Source organism: Chrysemys picta, chromosome 1 (assembly GCF_011386835.1).
Source record: "Chrysemys picta bellii isolate R12L10 chromosome 1, ASM1138683v2, whole genome shotgun sequence".
NCBI lineage: Eukaryota > Metazoa > Chordata > Testudines > Emydidae > Chrysemys > Chrysemys picta.
In genome coordinates, this window is record NC_088791.1 from 79,150,463 (window position 1) to 79,176,171 (window position 25,709).

General features: G+C 41.7%; 1 protein-coding gene across 1 annotated transcript in view; it reads right to left on the reverse strand.

The window, feature by feature from the left end:
• Positions 1-257: 257 nt before the first annotated feature.
• C1H12orf50 (chromosome 1 C12orf50 homolog) overlaps positions 258-25,709 on the reverse strand; it is a 30,041-nt gene continuing 4,589 nt past the window's right edge. The window contains exons 4-12 of the mRNA XM_005279122.5: positions 20,382-20,546; positions 18,841-18,918; positions 18,638-18,751; positions 16,470-16,580; positions 14,974-15,081; positions 13,283-13,390; positions 12,766-12,969; positions 1,730-1,822; positions 258-404 (exon numbers count right to left, since the gene is read on the reverse strand). Coding sequence (XP_005279179.2) covers positions 379-404; positions 1,730-1,822; positions 12,766-12,969; positions 13,283-13,390; positions 14,974-15,081; positions 16,470-16,580; positions 18,638-18,751; positions 18,841-18,918; positions 20,382-20,546 — 1,007 coding nt within the window. The 3' untranslated portion in view covers positions 258-378. The remainder of the gene's footprint in view (positions 405-1,729; positions 1,823-12,765; positions 12,970-13,282; positions 13,391-14,973; positions 15,082-16,469; positions 16,581-18,637; positions 18,752-18,840; positions 18,919-20,381; positions 20,547-25,709) is intronic.

Consider the following 25,709-nt stretch of genomic DNA (forward strand, 5'->3'; position numbering starts at 1 on the left):
AGGAGGCTGCATTCAAAGATCTGGTTTAGCATCAGTCTGTACTTTACAGCCAGGATCACAGTTAAAAATTATTTGAATAGTCCAACTTTCAAACTAGGTTAAACTTCAACAATATACAGAATAGACTGCAGACCTCATAAATACACAAGCAGTATGTAGGTTTTTTTAATTTGCATTTTTATCAGTTTTGAAACCATACAGTGTACACTTCCTGCATCTTATTTTTAGAATTTGCATTTTATCATCTTTGGATCTCCAGTGTGAAGCATGTGATAATCTCATTCCTTGAATTTGCATTTTTATCATTTTTTATTGTAAATTGTATGATGGATTGTGCTTCACTTCTTTATTTTCTCGAAGTCTCTTTCTTTCTGTTTTTTACTTGCTTCCATTTCTTTTTGGATCTGTAGTCAAAATACACAGCATATTTTTGTATAATTTATTGTTATAAATGTCTATGTCCGTTTAAAGACTTATTCAGTATTTGAGCATTTAGCACTTATAACAATTACAATAAAGAGAAAATATTCACTCAATATAACTGACGCATTTTTAAAACGCCACACAGATTTTTTTTCTCCAACATCTTCACAAATAGATCTTTAAGCACTGTGTGAATGCGTGTGTGTGCACATTAAAAATGCATATCACATATAGAATTTATGCAATAACGTTTGGGAAAATGTGGGCAGCTTTGTAAATGGGAAAACCTGAATGGCAGAGCTTATTTAGTAACTACAGTCAGACCACCACTGAAGTCTGATCCAACAGTGGAAACATTGATTCACTCAGGGACATCATTTTCAGCATTTAAGAGCAATTCAGTTCACCAGGTCTGTGGGTGTTCGCAGACTATTTAAAAGATATCTTCTGAAACTAGCAATCTTGAGGATGATATAAGACTGTATGCCACAGAGGAAGAAGAACCTGCCTTGCATCACCTAGCAATTTCCATAGCTGGCGACTATGGGAGGATCACAGAGATTCCACAAGCTCCACCGCTGTATTGCCACATATGGATTGGGAAGGGCTTTGGGCCTGATACAGACACTGAAGTGAAGATGTATGGACTTAGGTTTCAGTTCAGCAAGGTACTTGAGCATATGCCTAACTTTAAGTCTAAGTAGCCCACTACTAACGTGGTTTCAGTTAGGTACATGCTTAAATACCTTGGTGAACAGAAGTCTTAGAAAGCAAAGGGAGGGTGAGGAAGGGTGCCAATTGTGATGACAACCCGCCATGGATTGTCAGAGGGAACCGACACATTCTGCATTCAGTGCATCAGCTCTACTGCTTGAGCTACAAGACTTAGTCCCCTAGCTTGCAGCTGTTGCATTCTCATTAAGGTCTTCTTTGGACAAAGCACTAAAGGGGGACAAAGCTCCACACTGTACTAATGTGGATTGCATAACCATATTACTTTGTCCAGCACTGCAAGCCAATAACTACTCCATACAGTAACAACAGCATAGTAACTCCTGACTTTAGAGGAAGTCACGTATCTTGCCAAAAGTGGGAAAGCATGAGATATTGGGTAAAAGGAGGTGGTCTCAAAATAAAAGGGCAGACAACTATCTCAGATTTTTCAGCACCTCTTAGAAACCAGTAGTCTTAAGATAGGTGCCTAAGTAGAAGCTTCTTCCAGATTCTAGCTGGAGAGAGAATTAAAACAGATATGTCATCTTTAATATATTACAGTGCACTGAAATTAATGCTGTCAAATAGGTACCTGAATGGATTTTTTCAGATTTAGAGTATGCTTTTGTATGTGGGCTTCTTTTTCTCCACGCTGGTGAATTATAGGATGCTGCAGTCCATTTGTCTGTAAGAAAATATATTTCTTGATTTACATTTTCACTTGCAATTACAGTACACTGCTTCTCATTCTGCTACTCATGTTACAAACATATTAGCTATAATATCAACTGACACAACACAAGCCAGCTCCAAAATATAAATAATTTAAACTTCAAACAGAGACTGAGGGCTTGTCTACGCAGCGCCTCGGTTCACACCAGCTGGCATGTAAATTCTAATGTGCACCAGCATGTTGTGCACTAACTGGCCTGGGTGGCCTCTGTTGGCATGCACTAAAAATTCCCAAGTGCATGTTAAATTAGTACCATTTCAAACAGTACTACATTAATATACACTAGGGAATTTTTGGTGTGCGCCAGCTGGGTTCACATGAGCCAGTTAGTGCACAATATGCTGGCGCTCATTAGAATTTACACAGCAGCTGATGATGACTAAAACACTGGGTAGACAAATCCTTACTCACCAGTAAGAAATCATTGTAGCATTTTCAGGAGACCCATAGGCACTCCCAAATCCGATGAATATTTTCATGGCGATCCTCGTCTTTGACAAAACAATAATATAATAATAGCCTGGAAGATATATTTGACTTTTTGGTAAAGAAACAGATTTGGAAAGTGAATCTCAAAATGTGATTTCCAGAGATCTGTACAGCCCTTCCTAGAGCCACTGAATGGAATGTTGTGGGAATCAAACATCAGGGAAAGGTGAGTTTGTGTATACCTGTTTCTCTGTGGAAGTGGTATGAAGAACTACAACGTTTAAAGAAGAACAGGAGTACTTGTGGCACCTTAGAGACTAACAAATTTATTAGAGCATAAGCTTTCGTGGACTACAGCCCACTTCTTCGGATGGGCTGTAGTCCACGAAAGCTTATGCTCTAATAAATTTGTTAGTCTCTAAGGTGCCACAAGTACTCCTGTTCTTCTTTTTGCGGATACAGACTAACACGGCTGCTACTCTACAATGTTTAAGAAACTCTGGTTTAGTAGATTACTACATTTCATAAAGATTAAGATCTCAATCCAGCAAACTGTTTAAATATGTGCTTAATTTTAAAGAACATGAGTAATCCCACTGAAGACAGTGTGCTTAAAGATAAGCACACCTTAAGTGCTTGCTGGATCAGGGCTCAAATTGATATGAAAGATTTTGAGCTGCTCTATTTTGTTTCCTAAATACGGCACTGAAAACATGCCTTTGCCACCATTAACTGAAAATAGGGGAAGAACTGAAATAAAATTAACTAAATGGGTAAGAAATAAGATGGCAATAGTAGACCTTAATGTTAAGATGCATAAATTAACATTTGGAAACATATTAAAAAGGATGAGGTAATTGTTTACAGTTTAATAGTTTGGTAATTTGGTATGTGTAAAGTGTTGGTGCAGTCAAGCAGAATGAGATGGCATTTTAAGATCAGCCTATGTTGGCAGGCAGACAAGTGTGGGATGAGGTCAGGTAAAGGTCACTCCAGCAGTACAGGGAGCGATTAGTCAGGCATGTTCAGTCCAAAACTAGGTGAGAGTCACCATACCATAATAATAAACAGCCCATAGCACTAAAACTTGTGTAACAGCTCTAACTGACAGTTAGATTTAGCAGTTGTGATTGGCCTATAAGTATGGACCAATCAGACAGTGTGCTAATGTCAGGATTGGGAAAAAACGGTTACCTACCTTTTCGTAATTGTTAAAAAAAAAACAAGGAGTCCGGTGGCACCTTAAAGACTAACATATTTATTTGGGCATAAGCTTTCGTGGGTAGAAAACCCACTTCTTCAGATATGTTGCTCATGTCCATTTCATTCTAGGTGTGTGCGCGCCCACGTGCACAGTCGGAGATTTTTGCCTTAGCGGTATCTGTAGTGTTGGCTGTAGCGCCTTCTTGTGTACTGTACCCATCTGCCGGTATATTAGATGCCGCCGGCCCTATGTCCTCTCAGTCTCTTCTCGCCAACAACTCCGACAGAGGGGCAGGAGGGCGAGTAATGGAATGGACATGAGCAACACATCTCGAAGAACAACAGTTACAAAAAGGTAGGTAACTGTTTTTTCTTCTTCAAGTGCTTGCTCATGTCAATTCCATTCTAGGTGATTCACAAGCAGTATCCTTGGAGGTGGGCTAGGAGTTCACAATCAAGTGGCTTGTAGCACTGCTCTCCAGAAGCCAGAATCATCCTGGGCCTGCTTGGTAAGTGCGTAATGGGACGTGAACATGTGGACGGACAACCAAGTGCTGGCCCTACAGATATCCTGGATCAGCACTTGGGCTCGGTAAGCCGCCGAAGAGGCTTGTGCCCTGATTGAATGGGCAGTTAAAATCGTCGGAGGGGACACCTTTGCCTGATCATAGCAGCAGCGAATACAGGCAGTGATCCAAGATGAAATTCTCTGAGCCGACACTGGGCGACCTTTCATCTTGTCGGCCCCTGCGACGAACAACTGCATTGACTGGCGGAATGGCTTAGTCCTTTCAATGTAGAAGGCTAGCACCCTGCTAACATTTAGGGAATGCAACCTGTGCTCCTCCTCCAACTTACACAGTTTGGGGAAAAAAGACAGGTAAGTATATATCCTGGCCCATATGAAACTGTGAAACCACCTCGGGCAGGAATTCCGGGTGCATCCGCAGCTGGACCTTGTCCTTGTAGAAGACCAAACACTGTGATTCTGAGGTAAGCACCATAATCTCCGAGACCCTGTAGTCAGATGTTATTGCAAGTAAGAACATGACCTTCCAGGAAAGGAGGAAGAGGGCGAGCAGGAAGCCAGAGGCTCGAAGGGGTGGACCGTGAGTCACGACAGCACTAAATTCAGATCCCTTTGGAGGAATGGAATCCCAGACATGGGGTAGAGAAGTTCCAGGCCTTTGAGGAACCTGAACGTCATGTCCTGAGTGAAAACCGACTTGCCCTGGAACAGAGGATGGAAGGCCGAAATAGCAGCCAAGTGGACCTTACAGATGAAAGGGACAAGCCGTGGAGCTTGAGATGCAGAAGATAGTCTAGGATCAACTGCAGTGAGGCCCACTAAGGCTGAATGCCTTTATCCGAAGTCCAACATGTGAACCACTTCCATTTGGCCAAGTAGGTTGCTCTGGTGGAGGAGGCAGAGGATGGAAGGGCTTCCTGGCCTGTGAAGAGTATGAAGGCCCAGAGAGTGGAAGGTGGAATGGGAGTCTGTCAGGCCATGCAGCCGTGCGTCCATGAGCTCAGAGGAGAGCCCAGTTCCCTCAAACAGTAGGCCCTGCAGAGTGGCCTGCATCTCCTGGCATAACCTGCAATCCAGGCTGGGCTGATGGAGGATATGACACTGAAAAGGTCATCCAATTGATCTGCCAATCTTCAATTTCCAGATTTAAATTGGTAGCCACCCTTTTAAGGAGAGCCTGGAGCTCCTTGAAGTCATTGGAGGGACTGCCAGTCTGGGAGGGGCCCGCCACCGCTATGTTTGGCAATGAAGATGATGATTGCACCACAGAGAGGGGCGGGTTCCTCTTCACTTTCTGGGGATGGCTCCTTTGGCACTGGAGCCTGCTGTGTTTCCCCAGTGTCGGATTCTGCACCGTGCTCCAAGCCTGGTGTCTGCGGTGCCGTGGGTGGTTTGTCCGAGGAAGCCAGGGAGGAGTTGTAGGAGTACAGGACCGGCATCATCAGCACACCCCGAGGATTCCAATAAGGCCATTGAGCAGGCCACTGTCCTTACTGCCACGCTGCTGCCACAGATGTTGCACCGGTCTTGTGGGTGGGCAGCGACTCACCCTTTCTTGGCAAGAAGCTGAAATCCTGCTCCAAACTGAACCATTCCCCCTCCAGTGACCAGGGCAGAGCTGTGGAAGCCTGTGTCTGCTGACTGACCCTTGTCGGAGACCAGTGTGTAAAGGGCAAGGATCAATTCCTGTCCGATGAGTGGTACTGGGGCGGTGAGGACCAGTGCTGCAATGAGGAGCAGTCCCACACATGGGTGGGGACTGACACCTGGGAGATCGTCTAGGCGATAGTGAACTGCGCCATGGCGATCTCTGGTGGGAGGTTCGCTGGTACCGCGAGAACGGGGACCGGTGCCTTGACTTCAGAGTTCCATGCCTCGTAGAAGGAGAACACAGTACAGGGACCTGGGTCTTCTGGCCGGAGACCGGGGTTGCGGGGCTGGGGGTCCTAGGCTGTGGTGATGGGGCCTACCCCTGCAGTCTGGGGACCGAGGGCACCCCACTGCCCTTTTGGGCGGTCCCATGATTGGCTTGCCCTTAGACAGTAGGACCGTAGCTGAGACCAGTGCCTGGCGCATCTGCGGTGTCAGCTGGCCCACTAGATCTTTAGCTGCCTGGGCCGCTTCAGGCAACAAAGACCCTAGGAGGAGCCAGAGTCCCCTGCCACTCCCAGGAATCGGAGTCGGATCCTTGGCTGGGGGTCCAAACCCAGCAGTACCCCCTTGAAGCTCCGGGGCGGATATGTGGCCTGACATAGGTCCTTTGCCTGAAGCCCCATTCCCCTCCTTAGTTGGTGCCAGGGAGCCCTTCTTTTTCTGCTGCTTCTTGGGCACTGGTAAGGGGGAATGGTGCCAGACAGGGCCCGGTGCTGGTGGTGCACTCCACACCGATGCTGAGGTGGCTAGGAGTGGAGTCCGAAGGGGAGGGCTCTGATGCCAGATGAAGCTCAGCCTCCATGAGGAGGGCCCAAAAGCGGATATCCCACTCCTTCTGGGCTCTAGGGTGAAAGTTCTTACAAATCCTACACTTGTCCTTTATATGTGACTTCCCCAAACACTTCAAACAACTGTCATGGAGGTCACTAATAGCTATCAACCTGTTGCATAATGAACATGATTTGAAGGTTATGGAATGGGACATGCCCCACGCCAGGGTGAACTCCTGGCTGGGACTCTAACTACTAAGCTAACAACTGTAAGCAGAGTCTGAATGAATTCTCCCCGGACAACTAGCTGGGAGGGGGAGCGACTTCAGGAGCAAACTGTATTTAGATGAACACATCTACTCTACTCAGATATCCATCAGGTAGAGCGGTGTTGCTCAAAATAATCAACTTTGGCTGCTGTTGGATTACAAATTACTTTAGTACTGAATGCAGGGATAGTGAAATGCTGTTACTGATGTTGTTTTCATTATTGTATGAATAAAGGGGAGCAGAACTGTGCTTAACCTATCCCAAGTGAGGGGTCACTCTCAGCTGAAAGGATCTCGTTAAGCCAGGGGCTCGAATGCCAGAGACCTGTGAAAGTAAGAGGGGTAGGGACAGGTGTCTCAGCCAGGAGGAGTGGACTCTCCCCAAGGGTCCTCAGTCTGGTTTAACTTGTTCCTCCCCACTGTTCAAAGAAAGAGCTAAATAGGTATCATTAGGAGCATCTTTGTTATGTTAAAGTGCTAAAATGAGAGCTGAAATCACTTGAGATGAGGCAGTGTTTATGCCCAGCCTGCAAAGATCTGAAAATTACTAAGAGACTGATGTGCAGAGATTGCAGCAGAGAGGCAGGTGGCAGTAGAAGGTGACTGACAGTCAGCCAGCGAACAAGTGGCTGGCAAGGTGGTGAGCAGAACGAGCGGCTGGTGAGGCAGCGAGGAACTGTGGCTGGAGGGATGGCCAGTGGAGAAGAACCGCGACTGCCGGGGCAGCCAGGTGACAGGGAGCAGTGGCTGGCAGGGTGGCCAGGCAGCAAGGAACAGCGGCTGGCGGGGCGGCCAGCCAGATCAAGCACAAGCAAGGTGCCTTCTTCCCCAGGTGGGAGGTGAACTGACACAGATGCACCTCTGAACCCCGGGTCCTCATTGACCAAGGACAACTACTGTGAGTGGGGTATGGTGAGGGATCAGAGAGGAGCACAGAAAATGAACTTTTGGTTGTAGAACTCAAGAACATGAGGCGGAAGGCGCTGCCCCATGCACTCTGGTGTCCTTCTCACATTTTTATGATTATGAATCCTGCTTGTGGCATTTTCCCTAATTCATGTCAGGTGACTTCCCTTCTTTCATTAAAAGTTTCTTTTCTACACTCAGACTCTGTGCTTGTGAATGGGGAAGTATTGCCTCTCAGAGGCACACAGGCATGATGTGTAATTTTCCCAGGTTACTGGATGGGGGCTTGAGCCAGTTCAGTGTTGTGTTGTTGAAAAGGAACCCCTAAATATTGAACCTGGCTCTGATTGCTGCCAGCTCCACCTGGCAGAAGGGTTACACAACTAACACTTAAACTAATGGCTAACTAAGTACTTAAGAACTATAAAACAAAGGAGGTAACAATAGCTGTTGGGAACTGCTAATGCTCTTGCAATGCTAGATGAGGCGCTCCGACCAACCGTCACAGGCAGTAAGAAGGAACTGAGAGGACGTAGGGCCGGTGGTGCCTAATATACTGGTGCAATAGCGTGGCACTCAAGAGGGCACTACAGCCGACCCTACAGATACCGCTAAGGCAAAAATCTATGACGACTGTGCATGTGGGCATGCACACACCTAGAATGGAATCGACATGAGCAAGCACTTGAAGATGAACAAGCCAATCAGAATAGGTCAAAAACTATATAAAAGGAGAGAGGGTTAAAGGGCAAAAGTCAGTCAAGACAGGGAGCCAGGAGAAGATTAGACCAAAAATAAGGAATCTAAGGCTAGGTCTACACTACCCGCCTGAATCAGTGGGTAAAAATAGATCTCTCGGGGATCGAATTATCCCATCTTGTCGGGACGCGACAATCAATCCCCGAATCGACGCGCTAACTCCACCAGCGGAGGTAGGAGTAAGCGCCATCGACGGGGAGCCGCGGAGGTCGATTTTGCCACCGTCCCCATAGTGGGGTAAATCGGCTCCGATACGTCGAATTCAGCTACGCTATTCGCGTAGCTGAATTGGCGTATCTTAAATTGACCGCCCCCGTAGTGAAGACCTGCCCTAAGAGAGCGAAGAACAGTGAAGAGGCAACCCCAGGGTAACAGCAGTAGCAGCGGTGCCAGTGAGACAGAGCAGAAGGATCCTTAGACAGAACCGAGGGAGAGAAGCCTACAGAGTGTAAGCATGCTAACTATAGTATAGGATATAGAATAGAAGTAGGCTTAATGAATGTGTATCCTTGGGTTAATAAAGATGGGTGTCTGTGGTGTATATGTCTATGTTATTATGTCTAAAACTTAGAGTTTATTAAGATTGCTGTCAGTGTCCTGCATATGACACCATGTGCAGAACATAATCACTCAAGCCATTCTAACTGTATGTCATTATGGTCTCAGGTACTTTAACTTGTATACCTGTGCTAAGGGATTTATGTTTATATTTTAATTTAGGTTTAGATTAATTGTGTTATGAAAGATTGGTTACACTAAATAAAATACTTTGTTTTGCAAAATAACTGACTGGTTGTCAATACTTTGAGCGGAAGGCTATATCTGTGTCCTCCCAGGGGTGAACAGATCTAGTTTGTTCTGGGAAATTTCCTGAATGGCATAGGGAGATCCTTGGTAAGCCTTGGCAATTTCACTAGGGCGGGCCCCCTTTCTCCTTGCAAAAGCGGTCAAGTAAAGGGAATCACTAGTAAGCCCAGGAAGGGACAATAAGCAAGCTATTGTGGGGGGCACCCTGGGTTTGTTTTGTAGGGGTAACAAAATGAGAAAGAAGTGGTGAACCAGATGAACACATTAATATTACAGGCAGAGCTGGTAGATGGCCCATCATTAAGGTTGCTTGACACTTCCCATTATAAGACACTGTCTTCAGTTGCTTATACCTTTGCCAAACTTTAACTGTTTGGGTTGCGGTTTTCCATACTGGGTATCTCAGGCTGAATGTTTTTTGGAAAATTTCAGCCAAAATGATTCAGCCTTTTCCAAGAACAAGACTAGGGGGAAAATACCTTCTTTTGCTTTGTCCATTTAAAAAAAATCTGATGACCTTATTTTTGAAAAGTTTGAACACCCCTATGCTTCGGAACAGGGACTTGAAATTTAGCAGCACGGTGGCCTTTGGCAGCACATGCCTTTTGAATCCCTGTGAACAATTGCTCAAATTTGGCCAAATTGCAAGCCTTTGGAAATCACAATTTGCACATGTACAGTGGAGACTTCTTAGATTTTAGCAGACAAAATCCATCTACCCTAAGTATGCTCCAGCCCTGGGCTGAGCCTACTTTCCCCACAATTGCATTTCTGGCCTGCTATGGGACATACTAGGTCTGAGTATCGGAACTGAGAGCAGGGAACCTGGCTCTGCTGGGCCTCTTACTGGCCCTGGCAGCCTCAAGGAAGAAGCTGCCTGATTTGAATGCAGATGGGACAACAGCAGGACCTGTGGAGGGTGGGACGGGGGAGTAGTAGATTGGGAGAAGGAACTGGAGAAGAGTAAAATGGAAATTGGTACTAGAGGCTGGCAACAGTGGGAGGGAGGGTAAAGGGAAACTGGGACTGAGAGTTAGGAAGGGAGGGTTGGGATTTTCAAGGAGACTAGGACTGGCAGCTACAGGGGAAACTCGGGCTAGCTTGGTATGGAGACTGGGAGCTGGGTGAGACCAACAGTGACTGGCTGAGGAAGGAGAATGGGAGTGAGAGAAATGGGGTGGGAGTGGACTGAATCTTTGTAATTACCTATGTCTAAGAACATTCTTTTCTCAGAGCAAAATTCAACAAGAGAAATCAGGAAAAAAGGAAACTAAAAGAATTTGTAATGACTCTGTAGTGTTTTTAGTGACTCTCTGATGGAGAGTGGACTACAGTTTAAATTATTTACAACTGAATTTGTGGCTGGAATAAGAGATGATAATTTGTCCAAAAGAATGACGTTAATCCCCAAATTAACCCCTGGAGACTGCAATCATATGGGAGAGGAAAAGACAAGATGCTGAATTGCAAGTAATTATGATTTTGTTTGTGGAGTAAGGCAGCATCAACAAGTTTAAAACAGAGAGAAGGCCATAGAGTAAACTTAAAGCTATGCCCTGAAACAAAATGCCAGAAACAAAGACAAGACTTCAGAATTTGACCTGAAACTTTCTTCTCAAGTACCTAAATGGTACTAGGCACTGCCAGGAAGGCAATGAACATACTTCAAAGATGGAAGAAGAGCACAAGGAAAATGTCATTGTTGCCATCCTGGAAGGACTGCAGACAGAAGCTAATTCAGTTGTCAGAATGACAGAAACAGAAAGTGACAGCCAATCAACCTGTACATCATGAAAATCCCCAATAGATTTAAAACTGGCACAAGAAGTTTCAAAAATCCCCATTTTTACAATAGGAAATAGATCACAACAAAACCCCAGCAAAACACTGGTGAATCAGGGATAAAATTATCTTGTGCAAAGGTGGTTCCTTGGTCTCCTGTTTAGGAAAAAAAAGGTTGAATAAGACATGTTTGTTGGAAGGGAACTGGGATTTTCACTACTGAGTTGTTCAACTAGACAAGGTCTGGAATTAATATTCAGTATAGGCAGTGGAGTTAAAGATTGAACATTGGGTTATAAAATAAAGTTTCTTAAACCCTTCACAAGATTAAGCACATTATAAAACCGGATATCCAATTACACTAAACTCAGATGTATTGCCCCCTTTGTCCTATCTATCGAATAGCTTAAATTTCCTTTCCATGAACAGAAAGAGAAGCGGGAATGAGATAGAACAGAAATGCTTGACTAACAACCACAGCAGAAAACAAATGCTCTGAGATAATCATAATTCCCAACCCATTGACTAAATGTACATCTTTGAGGATTTAACAAAATGAAGTCAGAGTGCACACCATAGGAACTAATCAGTAATACATGGCATAAAATGCCTTCTGCTGCCCAGACCTTAGCCTGGCTGGGCAGAGAAAAACTCTACAGAACATGTGCCTAGCAAAGAATTCCAATAAATCCAACTTCCACAGTAGACTCTAACCTAATACATCTTGGGGAACCTTCATTTTAAATCTCTTTACATGCCAGATGGAGGACATAAGGAGAGATCTGATCAAACTATGACAAAATGCTCAATGCTACTGTTAAGAAACTTCAAGAAGACGCCACGCTGAATGACAAAGTTCTCAAGAGACAGATTTATGTCTCTGGGTCATATCACTAATGGAAAAGGAAAGGTACAGTAGAGTCATCTAGTAAATTGATCCCAGAATATAGTACACCAAGTAAAATTCAATACTCGATTCTTGGACAAAACTAGATTCTGATCAATCTGTGGATGGGTTTATACAGGTGACGGGTCCTCTCTCTCCTGTGCTCCTGTTCAGGAACTGGTCAAAATCCTTTTGAGGATTATAGCTGTGGACTGCAGATCACTGCCAGTGCTCCAATGGGCACTATCTGTTGAAAATGGTGAGGATGAGAGTGAGGCCATGGACTCATCTCTTTCCTTCAGACAGCAGAGCTGACTGGACATGGAGGTGGATTTGTGCTGCACCCTCTAAAGATGGCAGAACTACTGCTCAAGAGAATTCTGTCTGATTTTAATTGGCAACTTCCACAGAAGTCCATGACAGTTTTCATTTTTACCTGTAAATATTGCAATGAGACCTGCTTATTACAATTATATTGGGTCAAATTCTGCTCTTGGTTTTTCATAGACTCCAAGACAGAAGGGACCATTGTGATCATCTAGTCTGACCTCCTGTATAGCACAGGCTATAGAACGTCCTCAAAACAATTCCTAGAGCAGATCGTTTAGAAAAACATCCAGTCTTAAAATTGTCCATGATGAAGAATCCATCATGACCCTGGGTAAACTGTTTCAATGGTTAACTACTCTCACTGTTTCTAAGTGATGGAGAAGCCACCATGATGCTTGGTAAGTTGTTCAAGTGGTTATTTACTTTCACGGTTAAAAATTAATGCTGTATTTCCAGTCTGAATTTGTCTAGCTGGTTATGCTAATCTGGTGGAGTTGCACTGGCATAACTGAGGTACATGACCAATTATATGGCTCTTCTAGGCAAGGAATCCTGTGTAATCAGGAGCTCACCTGTAGGCGGATTCAGCTTGGATTCTTTGGTAACACTGACATTACTGTAGGTCGTGTTTGTTGATCTTCCAGGTTCTGGAGAATTCAAGGAAATGCTTCTCCCAGTGGCTCTTTGAGATGGAACATAACAAGTATTTTCAGCATCCTTGCTTTGATCATTTTGTTGGCAATTTGCTTTACCTTTTGGGTTTGAAGCATGCATTGCTGCAAGGGGGAAAAAACAATATTATGCTAAACTTGCTAGATGCTATTCAATGTCTGACATAGTGTGTCAGAGAGAAGGGCACTCAGAGTATGTCTACACAATGTTTTGGAGTGAGCCTCCCAACCCTAAGGGGATTCCAATAGCCAAGCCAAGGGGCTTCCACCAGCATTCTAAAAATAGCTGTGGAGACAGTGCTTTGAAGTTCCAGCTTGGGCTGGAGCTCGGGCTCTGATGCCTAGTGAGGGGGGTGAGCTTCTAGGGACAGGGAAATATTAACTTAAAACAAATTAACCAAATGATTTCTCAAAATACCTTTGCCTGCAAACATGCTGAATGAGTTTTTTGGTTCTTCAGAAATCCATTTTTTTTTCTTCACTCCTTTAAAGTGACGCTTCTTTACTGGCTCAGTGTGACTCATTGCTAAGGGAGAAAAATAAGACACATTTATTTTTTGAAAAAACACATTATTCAGTAAATTTCCCTCATTAAAGTAGTAAAGTGTTGTGGTGAATTAAAACAAGAATAACTTCCTCACATTTTACATACACTCTCTGTTGGATACAGACCTTTCTTTTATGTGCTTAAAAAATGATTCTGAAAACAGTAATTATAGTAAGAATATCAGTAAGTATCATCCCTAAGAGCAAAATCATAATGCTTCCAAGAAGTTATGTTGATTCTGTTAGAAAAAAAAGTTCTCAACATTTTGGCAGCAAACTTCCAGCTTATTTTAGAAAACTAGGTGTTACTAGAGTACGTAACAGATATTTCTGGCCCAAATTCTGTCTCAAAAGGTGTCCATATGCAAGCCAAAAAATCTGAGCCAATACAACATATATTTTAAGGAGTACAGATATTTGCTGTAATCCACACATATGTTCTCCAACTACAACCCATGGATTTTATGTAAGCTTGTTTGAGCAGGAGATCCTTTACAAAAGTGAGTGTGTTACACCCACAACAGAATTTTATGCATGTTCACCCAAAACACAGCATGGCAACTATGGAATGAGCTATTATGCAACATATAACTGACCCGTATATGTCCTTGGCCTTATCAGTCAGCTGGACTAGATGAGACACTGGTAATTATGATGCTTAACATGTGCTTACACCAAGAGTAAGGAGATTGAGTAAGGGAAGGACAGAATCTCACATCCTGCATTGCATGGCAGCTATCAAGCTCTATGACCCTATGTTCCCTGCTCCATACAGGAATTCAGGGCTTTGTCTGCTCTCACATCCAGATGATCAGCATAAGCACTACCTTTTGTGCCTATCAGTTCAGGCCAAAATATAGGAGAAATGCCTTACTTCCACTTCAATGTATGTAGGCAGTTTCATTACTTTTTAACGTACTTATGATTTATAGCCAGAATTTGTCTTCTTATCTTTTACTTCAACAACAGAAAAATAATATGCAAGAAATGATTTTCCCACAATAATCATATACATAAAAAACAATATATTCAGATAAGGAAATTTTGTGTTCTTCCAAACATATTCTGTAGTGCAAATTATGGTCCCAATTTAGAAAGTTACTTTAACGTGTGCCTAATCTGAAATACAAGAGTAGTTCTTATGTAGATTTAATCATGTGCTCAAGTGCTTAGCTGAATCAGGACCTTATACTGGTATTCATTAGGGTCCCGATTCTGTGAGATGCTACGCGCCCTCAATTCTCATCGACTTTCACTGGAATTGACAGTGATCACCGCCTCCAAGGATTAGACCTTTGGGCTTTAGGAAGATAAAGATAACTAGCAAGCTGATAGTGTTATATTGAAGTCATTGGGAGCAAGACTGCCCTAACCCAATAAAAGTGCTTTCATCAATTAGTATGATGAAAGAAACCATATTGTTGATGGGACTTCACCAATTCACTCAAAGTGTGTGGAATATAACATATATCATTTAGGTCCTGCCTCAAGTGTCCAGTCTAATTACAAAGGAAGCAAAAAATGTTTTCCAAAATTACAAAACATAAAAATAATGATTCAGACCTTTCACATCTGAACGTCTGGACGTAGTTAATTCTTTTTCTCCAGTTAATATTTCACTTTGCTTCCCTCCAACAAATATGCTCCTTTGTGGTACATAACAATCACCTCCTGCAAAAAATTATGATGCATCACCAAATTATAAATAGAGACATAGTATGTCCTCATTTTAAGATAAAATTGATTGTACTGTATTTAAAATGCAGAATGCAACCTTTTCACTTTATTCTTTTTTATCATTTAATTTGTGTTAGTTTTTGGTTAAATTCATATAAAATAGTAAGAACATAAACATGAAAAACAAATAGAAAGCAGTTATGTAAAAATGTGTTTACAAAAGTCAGATAAATGAAAAATATATTTAATATTCTTTTAATTCATACCTCTCAATATGAATGTACATTTCTATAATTAATTCTCCCTCTGAATTAATTCTTGATTAACCAAATACAAAGCACTAGGACAACAGGCAATAACACATAAAACATAAAACGAAAACATACCTTGCTTATAATACATACAGGGCTCAGGAAAGTGGTAAAATTTATAAAATGCTACCAAAAACCCTATTATTTCTGTTATTACTTACATCTGATATCTTTCTGATAAGATCACTCTTTATTTTTGCAAGAAAAATGCAGCAAAATTAATCTATCTGGGCTTCAGTAAAGCATCTGACACAGTACCAGATGGGAAATTATTAAATTGGAGAGGATGGGGTTTCAAAGGAAAAGGGGATAGCCAATGCTAGGTAAACATAAATGCTTGTGGTATCCAGGTTCATTCTTAATGACTGAAATCCTGATCCTGTACTGAGATCTCTAAGCAGAATCCTATGGCTGCACAGAACCCACTGAAAATGGGCACAAGGATCTGCCCACATGGAACAGCTTGCAGGATCGGGGCCTTAATATTTTCCCATGTGACTGCCAAAAACATAGTCTGTTCAGCTTTACTAACGATATTCTCTCAAATACACCTCTACCCCTATATAACGCTGTCCTCGGGAGCCAAAAAATCTTACCGCATTATAGGTGAAACCGCGTTATATCGAACTTGCTTTGATCTGCCGGAGTGCACAGCCCTGCCCCCTCGGAGCGCTGATTTACCGCGTTATATCCGAATTCGTGTTATATTGAGTCGAGTTATATCAGGGTAGAGGTGTATAGCAATTTCTGAAAGTTTAGTATACCCCTGTTATATCTGACTGTCATGCATGTCTGAGTTTCTTTGCAGCCAGCGTAGCTCTAAGAAACAATCTCTTTTCAAGATTAAATTAAAATCCAATTAAGTGGAGTCACCAAACTGAAAATATTTTTTCACTATGTTACTGAGATGGGTGGAATTCAAATACAACAGTAATAATTTTTTATTAACAGCACTGAAATAAAAGACTTTACAGAAAATACAGAAATAAATTCCATGAAAGGTATATTTGGAAATTATTTTATCTACCAACGGATATTAGATAATGAGAACACATATTTTAAAGTAATTACCTCCATTTTCAAAGGCACCAAGATCAGTCCTGGTGTTACCATCTAATGATGCTGTTACCTCTCCTTGTCTTTCTATAATATTAAACTTTGTTGGAACTGTAACACCATCACCTGGAAAGAAAACAGAGGGTTTTTTTTGGCTTAGTTATGTGGAGTCAGTGTATTTATGATAGATGAATGATCTTGGGAGAGTAAACAAAGATATGGATAGCACTGTGCAACATGGACATTTTTGCACACTGACTGATTTTATGGATAGACACATCTGCAAGCATTTCTGAATTATGAGCAAAACTTGCATGAATGCTTAAAGGTTTAATAGAATTAAATCTCAGAGTATAAAGTTGAGAGTAAACCCCTATCTCTGACAGAGGTATTCCAAAAATACAATGTACTAAAACTTTTGAATTGATATCTGAGCAAACTTTTTTTATTGCACATATATCAAACATATTTAATTGTACTGCAAATGATTAGCCATTTCACTTCAGCATAATTAATTTAATTCTACTTGTATTATTTCTTTCTGTAAACAATGACAGAGCACCAGCATATTTTTATTCATCAGCAGATTTGGTCAAACCAGCCACGGAGGTGGGATCCTGCGGTGGGGGATATGGGCAGTATGCTTTAATAAATTCCCTGACTTTTGTCTCACACAGGTCTTAACAGGAAAGATCTGCCTAAGGTTTCTGGGGCCTCAGTGAGCATTTCTACACTGCCTCTGGGAGCAAGCCTCCCAGTCCTGGTCCACAGACATGTGGTAGATGGGCTTGTGTTAGAGCTTTAAAAATAGCTGTGTAGACATTGCAACTGATGCTGGAGCTTGGGCTCTGAAGCACTGTCTACATAGCTATTTATAGAATGCTAGCATGAGCCCCCACTAACACAAGTCTGCAGACCCAAGCTGGGCGGCTCACTCCCAGATGCAGTGTAGACATACCCAGTGAGGTCAGATTATGGATCCAAGTTAGTGTTGCTTTTGCAAATGAATATCATAAAAGTGAACAGAACCTGACTGCATCCCAAGAAGTATAGTGAGACATTGTGATATTCATAACTGACTGCTCTGTGCCATTATAAACTTTCCTTTTTGAAGATAATGTCCCTCTCCTCCCACACCACTCTCTATGACTTAATCATTGGTTTAGAGTATATTTCCTCTAACCTCTCCTTAAATATTCTCCTTTCCACTTTTATTAAGTCATTTGGGTGCTTTGTAATGTAATTTATGCACTGTAAGTACATGAAATACACATTACACGATTCCTGTGAAGTGCCACCACACACAGGCTATAGGAGAGCTGGTAAAAATTGGTAAAAACCAGAGGTCCAAAAATATAATACTTTTACCAACCAATATTATTTCAGATTATCTCTATCTGAACCAAAATAATATACTCTCTTTCACTTTGCAGTTCTTCATTATTGTTCACTATCTTCCTGCTTCAATTTTCTTTATATGTAATTGTAGATCCAGATGGTTATCCATGAAGTTTTCTATTTTGTTGTAAACAACTTTATGGCAATGATAAATGTGTTACTAATACTAACATCTCACTTCTTTCTCAAACACTTTAATGGCCAACACACTAATTACACTAACGTCCAGGAATGTTCAGAGCATAAATCACTCTGTTAAGAAGCAGCAATACTATCACCTATTATAATAATAAAAGCTGACATTGATTTTTGCAGGCATACCACCTGGCTAACGGGGAAAAAGAAAAACTCTTTAAAATCTTGAGTGGAATAAATGTTCATTAATTCATGTGCCTTGGAGCTCAGATGTGTTGTAGCAGGCCCAATAAAAAAAAAGAGATTGTAACCTTATTTCAAAAGATACTAGAAGACAAATTGTAGCAGAGATGCATGTCATGGAGTTCAGGAAAGTACAAGATGTTCTACTCAATTGACCTGGACTTATTTCATCATTCTGTAGTCAATGCAGGTGTCCCATTCTCATCACCATGTCTATGCTGTTTCCATTTAATTAAAAAAGTCACAAAAATATTTCTATTGGTTTTATTTTGTATAATTCTTTTTTTCTAAATTTGCAAAACCTAATATTTGGATCTAAACTACCTGATAGTGTCTTTCTATGTAATTACATATATATATATAAACATTATCCTTGAAGTGAAAAGCGTTACCACTCAAGTACTTACCTTCCTGTAAGTCTCTGCCAGTTTCCATGGGTTTCAATAGCTCATTATCCAGCGTTGAAGACATGATTTTTGCTGACTCGTTCTCCTGAGGAGTCTGAATTCTGTAATATTCTCCTACTCATGCCCCCCAAAAGAAAGAAAAAATTGTCTTTACTTACTGATTATATTAATATTTTTTAAATTATCAATAATTATATATTTACCAGATTTATAACACATCTCCTTTATTGCTTTTTCTTCCTCAATGTCTGCTGGAGTCTTTGTCAATAAATAAGAGGCATCTATAGGAAATATTTTTAAAAGAGAGAACTATACCTGAGTACAGACACCTCAGGATTTGTTAATGCACTATTCTTAAATATAAACAAATTCATTATAAAATGAAGTAACTTCCCCCCGGCCCCTTTCCTATTGCTAGTGTATCCCAGCCCTCTGCTTTCTGGACAGAGAAACTATTGCTTATTGACAGATATTTTTATGACCAATATTGTCTTAGTTACAATGAAAGTCAAAAGGTTTACCATTACTGATGTTTATTTTAGATGGTGATTAAATTAAAAATAATTCAAAAGCCTTTCTTCAGTCCTATCAAAACAACCACACAATCACACATAAAAGGAAGTGATCCTGAGTGGGTAAATAAATACTTTAGTTGAATGACCTATTCTCTGATAGGCTATCTGGGGATGCCCTGAGCATATTCTGCACATTCATAAGACACTTGGCTAAAGCTTTGTCTTCAAAAGGAAGCTGCACAGATATAATTAACTATTTGTTTTTGAACCAATTTAGTCAATTCAGTGCAAACCCATGTGTGGACACTCTTATTTCAGTTTAAGAGGGCTTTAGTTCAGAAGCTCAACCAAAATAGGACTGTCTACGTAGGGGTGAGAAATAAAACTGATTTAAATTACAGTGGTGCAACTTTCTTATGTAGACAAGCCCTGTGGCTATGACCCTAGCCCTAGGTTGAATAGTTGTATGCAACTATATGCAAGCAGCCTCTTCAGAAAGGTAAGTACACACTAAGAATAGGGGTAATTTCAAGGGCAGGTGTAGTCCATGAGGTTTGTACAACCTCTGTAGAACAGCAAGCATGGAAATGACTTTAGGCTGGATAGAACTCTAAGTCTTCTTGTTTGGCATAAAAATTACATCATCTCTGAACTGCTGCAGATACTTTAAATTCTCAACTAAATGCCACCTAGCAACAGCTAACATGTTTCTTGTTAAAGCTAAAGCACAAAATGAAATTAGCATCCTGATCAAACATATACAGTGATAAATCTAAGAGTCTTGGGAGAAATAAAAGAACCTTTTCAATGAGTAAAACGATCATTTAAATTACAGATAGAGCCAATTAAGTCTGAACATCCCTGAACTTTGAGTGAGAAAGTTTGGATCTGTATCTGAATTGTTGTATTTCAATGCCAGGTGAATTGTGGCACTTGGATCCATTTCCAATTAAGGAAAAAAGAGTATTTGAATTATATCAGTAAGAAAAATAGATATTAGATATTTTGAAAGTTTATTGATGAGAGTCTACATTTACTATGTGTTTTGTACAATAAAATAAAGATAATTATAAAATGAGTTGTAATGAGGTTATTCCCAAATATTTGACCTCTTTCCTCAAAAATGGCATGATTGTTGAAAACAGCCAAAAATCTGTTGGCAACCAGTTTGCAAATTATTTGAGAAAATCCATTTTAGTTTCAGATTTCAGAAAAAAAGTCATATTTACAGTTCTCCTCTTCTTCCTCTTCCTCTTCCTCTTCCTCCTCCAGGCTGATGTTTATGATCAGTGGAGGATGAATGGGTCTTAAAATGCTTTCTTGACCTTTTAGGGGTTCTTGAGTGTGGGCAGGATGCAGATTTCCTTCTTGAACTTCCTTTTGGAGTGTGCCATCTATAGGAAAGTACATGAAGTTCAGTCTGTTAATAAGGCACTAGAACACAAAAATCAGGTTCTGATCAGTTTGTTATACATTTGAAATCATAATCGTATTTGACAAAGCCACAAATTGCCAAACTGTGTCTTTTAGGCACTGTACTGGGAAGGAGGTTGGCAGAAATGTGTCTCCACAGCAGAAGGAACAGGGGGAGACATGGTGACTCAGGGACACACAGTGCCTCCCAGAGATTTTCAGCATGCAAGGATAACACACCATTGCACCAGCCCTGAGTAGGAAATAGCATACAGTCCTTCCAGTGGCTGGCCATCTCTTCTGGCTGGTGTGTGGATGGGGAGGTATAAATAACTTTGCCTACTCCTGCCCCTTTTTAGGGGCATGTCTACACTGACTGGTCTTTGGCTCAGGCCCAAATCCGCCTTCACCTGCACACAATTCTGTTTAACTCTGTCCAAACCCCAGGATCCCACAGGAATGGAGGATTCAAGCCTGAGTCCAACAGAGGCTTCGGCCCAAACTCTATTGTTTTGCATTGTAGAGGCAGCTCAGGCCTGGGCCCCCCAGATTTGGGTCCTGAGAGTCCACCAACCCCATCTCACAACCCCATGGACATGTCCTTTGTCTTTCCTATCCCAAGACTGGCCAATCGACTCCTAATTCAAATGCAACCCTCCTGGTTCAAATGCAACTGCTCAGCGTTTAACCCTTCCATTTTATTCTGCCCATTGAGCTGCAAGCAGAGTGACCCATCTCCTGCATTTGTAATGGTCACCGCCATCAAGAAGTCTTTTGCCAAGCGTGCTGCTATCTGGTCATGGGAGCACCACCACATTTTGCTTAATCTCTGGTGCAAGGTGAGCAAATAGTTCAACTTTCGCAAGAATTCCAGGAATGAGCATGCATACCAGCTAATAGTGAAGAAACTGGCAGTGCTGGGGATTCACTGGACCAGTGACCAGTGCAGGGCGCAGATTAAGCAGTTCAAGACCAACTCCCGGAAAGCTAGGGATGAGAACTGGATCTCTGGGAACTCGCTATCATCCTGCCACTTTTACAAGGAGTTTGACCAGGTGCTGTGTACTGTGCTGAGCACTGAGCCACCAGTGCTCTATGGTCTCACCCCTGAATACAGTATAGGATCAAAAGGGAGCCAACAAGTGCTGGCTGAAGCTGCCCAAGTGACTCTTGTACCCAGACCAGTCCCCCAGAGCAGCTGTAGCACATTCTGGGTCCCTACTCTGAAGAACTTTTTGATGCCTCCCTGGAAGAGCTGTCCACCACGGAACCGGCATCAGAAACACAAGAGGCAGAAGTAGCCCCTGAGCCTGGTAAGTTTCTGGATTCATGTTTGTTGTTATTAATATAGGGATGGGAGCGATTTCCAGTTTATGGGAGGGATTTCCAGTTTATTACCCAATGCAAAATTTATTGCAAGCTCCAGGCAGCAGTATGTATCTGCTAATAGGGGATTGCACAAAGATTTTGAAGAACACAGCAAGCCACAGTAATACAGACAGCATTGATGACGCTGGAATCCTAACGTGTCTGTAAACAGCCCCAGTGGGATTTTAATCTGCTAAATGCACATTCAACCACCATTCCACACATACTCAGAGTGTAAATAAACCATCTTTTGCTAGGGACACTTATCACAATATGGTTTCATAAGCAAAAGAAAAAGGGGTTACACTGGATACTCTAAAATAACAGTGGGGATAGTAACTCCATTTATGACAATGTCATTTGGTGGGAATAGTGTCCCAACCTGTCCATGAATGTAGATTCCCGATCAGTGGAAAACCCTGGTATCATGAACGTTTCCAGTGTAGCCCACACTGGTGTCCATAAATCAGCCTCTGTGGTCCACGAGGGCCTGCATAATAATGGAGTAGTACCCTTTGCAGTTTATGCACTCATGTACTCCTTGAGGAGGTCAAACTGTGGGCACATGAGTCCCATCAATGGCCCTGGCACAGTTTGGAAACCCCATTCTCTCAAAACCAGCAATTACTTAAGGGATATTTGTTTACACCCACCACCTTTGGGTAAATCACATGCCTGACTGCGTCTGAAGCCTCTGTAACCACTTTCCATGGTGGGGGGGATAGCTCAGTGGTTTGAGCATTGGCCTGCTAAACCCAGGGTTGTAAGCTCAATCATTGAGGGGGCCATTTAGGGATCTGGGGCAAAAATCTGTCTGGGGATTGGTCCTGCTTTGAGCAGGGGGTTGGACTAGATGCCCTCCTGAGGTTCCTTCCAACCCTGATATTCTATGATATTCTACACATAGTTGACTTTTCAATGCTGAACTGGTTAGCAACAGACTTGTAGCAGTCTGTGGTAATCAGATTCCAGACAATTATAGCAGCCCACTTCTGGACCAGTATGGCTGCCCTCATGCGTGTCTTTACACTGGAGTGTAGGTGCGAGCTGCTCACAAAGTTTCAGAACTGTAGCTTTCTTCATGCAAAAGTTCTGGATCCACTACTGGTCATCCCAGGTCTGCATGACGATGTGATCCTACCAGGCTGTGTTTGGGCCCCTGCTCCAGAAGCTCTGGTCTACATGGGGGGAATCACCAGCTACAGCAAGAGTTGTGAGCAGCATCAGCCAGTTTGATTCTTCCATATCTGTATCATCCTCCTCTTCCATCAGGCACCTTTAGTAGGTCAGAAACCACATACAGAACATCCACCAGCATCTCATGGATGCTTTGCCTGTTTGCTGAAACAGGCTTGGCAAGATCTATTGCTAACGTGGCAGACTGCAACAACTTCCTGTAACGTGTGGGGTAGACAGTCAAGTTTTCCCACACTGCAACACTAACCAGGGGCTGGAATAGCTACAGCTGCAGAGGGCACTAGGATGCCAGAGAAACAGTGGTTTGACTCAGGACTGAGTATTGCAGTGTGGACACTGGAGCCCCGGATTTGCAGCCCAGGTCAAGAAATTCTAAACCTAGAGTCAATATGCAGTGTGGAGGCCAAGCCCTGGATTTTTTTGTAATATTTAATGACCTGCTCTCCCACAGGCATCCGGAACCACTGTTGGTAAGAGGAAACCCTACTCCACCACTGAACAAAGCTCCCTATTTAATGCCGCCGTGTGCATCCAGCTGTGGATCACCTGTGAGTTTAGAAATTATACTTTCTAATAGCTCTTCCAAGCTGCACTCTCATCCATAATTTGGTATGCTTTTACAATTGTTATTCTAAAAAGAGAACTTCCTCTGTTAAGTCTTTCATGGGTTGCCAGTGCACCATAATGTGTTTGGTTTGCACACGTGTCATCATGTACAGTACGCGTTGGACACACTCCCATGAAATAGACAGCTCTGGCAAAGTCTGCATTCAGCTTTAGTTAGATTTGTCTCACAGACAGAAAAGAACTCCCCCATTAGGCTACATTTTCTTTGTTCCTATTCTTCTGGAACAAAACTGAAGCCTTTTGCCAATGCCTGTCCAATCAGTATGCTTGGAAATATGCCACATGATAGTCCATGTTAATGTGACACCACTATAATGATCAGTAGTGATCTAAATTATTGAGAAAGTATTGTTTAAGTTGTATTTTTTTTGCAAATTAGTATACATTAATGTGTTTAATATACATATTAAAGTAGTTTATAAAAGTCTAGAGTCATACTTAAGTCAAATATGAACTGAAGATTCATCACATATGTATTGTTTAAGGGCTACATAACACTCCCACTGAAGTTATTATTCCACTGACTTCAGCATAAGCCCGATATTTTTAGCGTCCAAATTGATCCAAATGTTGACCTCAATCAGTAGGGTCTGTGACACATTCACTGACACCATCCCATTCTATGAAGTTGAGTTGGTCTTTAATATTTTGCCTTAAGGCTACAGTCACTTTTCTTGCTTTACAGATCCATAAGAGGGACACTTTACATGAAACAACCTATTCCACAAAATACAACCTTGTATTCTTTAAGAATATCATATGCAGTAGCTTTGGCTCCAGAGTCTGGATGTGTACATATGGTGATCCCAATCCTGAAGACCTAACTCAGGCAAAACTTCATTAAAGTTGGTAGGAGTTTTGTTTTAGGAAGGGTTGAAAAAGTACTAGCCATTTTTCCAGAAATAGTCTGGATTTCTGGAAATCAGAGAGTAAAAGAGAAATCATAATTAAGAAGTATTTGCTTCACATATTCTCTCCCTACCCCCATCCCCATGTGCCCAGCCTGAAAGGCTTAATTGAAGTCAATTAAGTGGGAAAAACACTTAAAAGTGACTTGCACACGTGAGGCAGCATTAGAAATTATTTTTAACTGTCTCCAAATGAGGGCCATTTCATACATATGCAATTTAAAATTTCCATGATTTGGTGTGATGTCCCATCATAGACTGCTGGTGACATCACACCCAGCAAAGAACCTTTTTCTTTTAAAATATTGCCTAGGTTTCTAAACTTTTTCATTATTTTATGAATAGTAAAAATAAGAAAAAATAGTAAACATTCTGAGTAAACCAAAATATGAAATAGTAAATGTTTGTAGGTGTTGGTTTTTGCGAATATTTTATTGCTATTCCTATCTGCTAAATCTAATCTGTCCTTCATTTTGAGATTTTCTATTTTCATCACGACAGTTACTATGCGCTAACTCTCTTCCCCACCTCAGGCTGTTTAATAATTGAAGGCAATTGATAGAATCTAAAATTTATCTTTACTTAGCTAGCCTGTATTTGCAAAAACAAAAATCAGTTCTCTCCTATTTCATTTGTTCATTGTATTTTAATTTCTGGAGTAGCATACACCATGTTGTGGCCACTGTGAATACTGTGTTTTACACCAGGAAAAGGTTTACATAGATTCTAACTCTCTGGTTCACTGTAACTATGAGGCACTTGTCTCAAAAACATTCCCATTTGGCAAAGCTAACCATTTAATCAACATCTAATCACTTGCTCCGTTACTGAACGGAATCTTAAAATAAAAAGTTTTCCACTCAGCCAGAACCAAACTTTGAAAACACAGTGTTCTCCCAAATGCCAAGAGATGCTGTAAAACCGGTGCAGGAGGATGAGTTCTTATTTTTTTATTGACATTCGGCTGGTTACCTGCTTTGAACTTATAAGTGAGAAATTTTTACATAGCCTCACCCTCTTCAGATGTATAAATTAGATCATTTG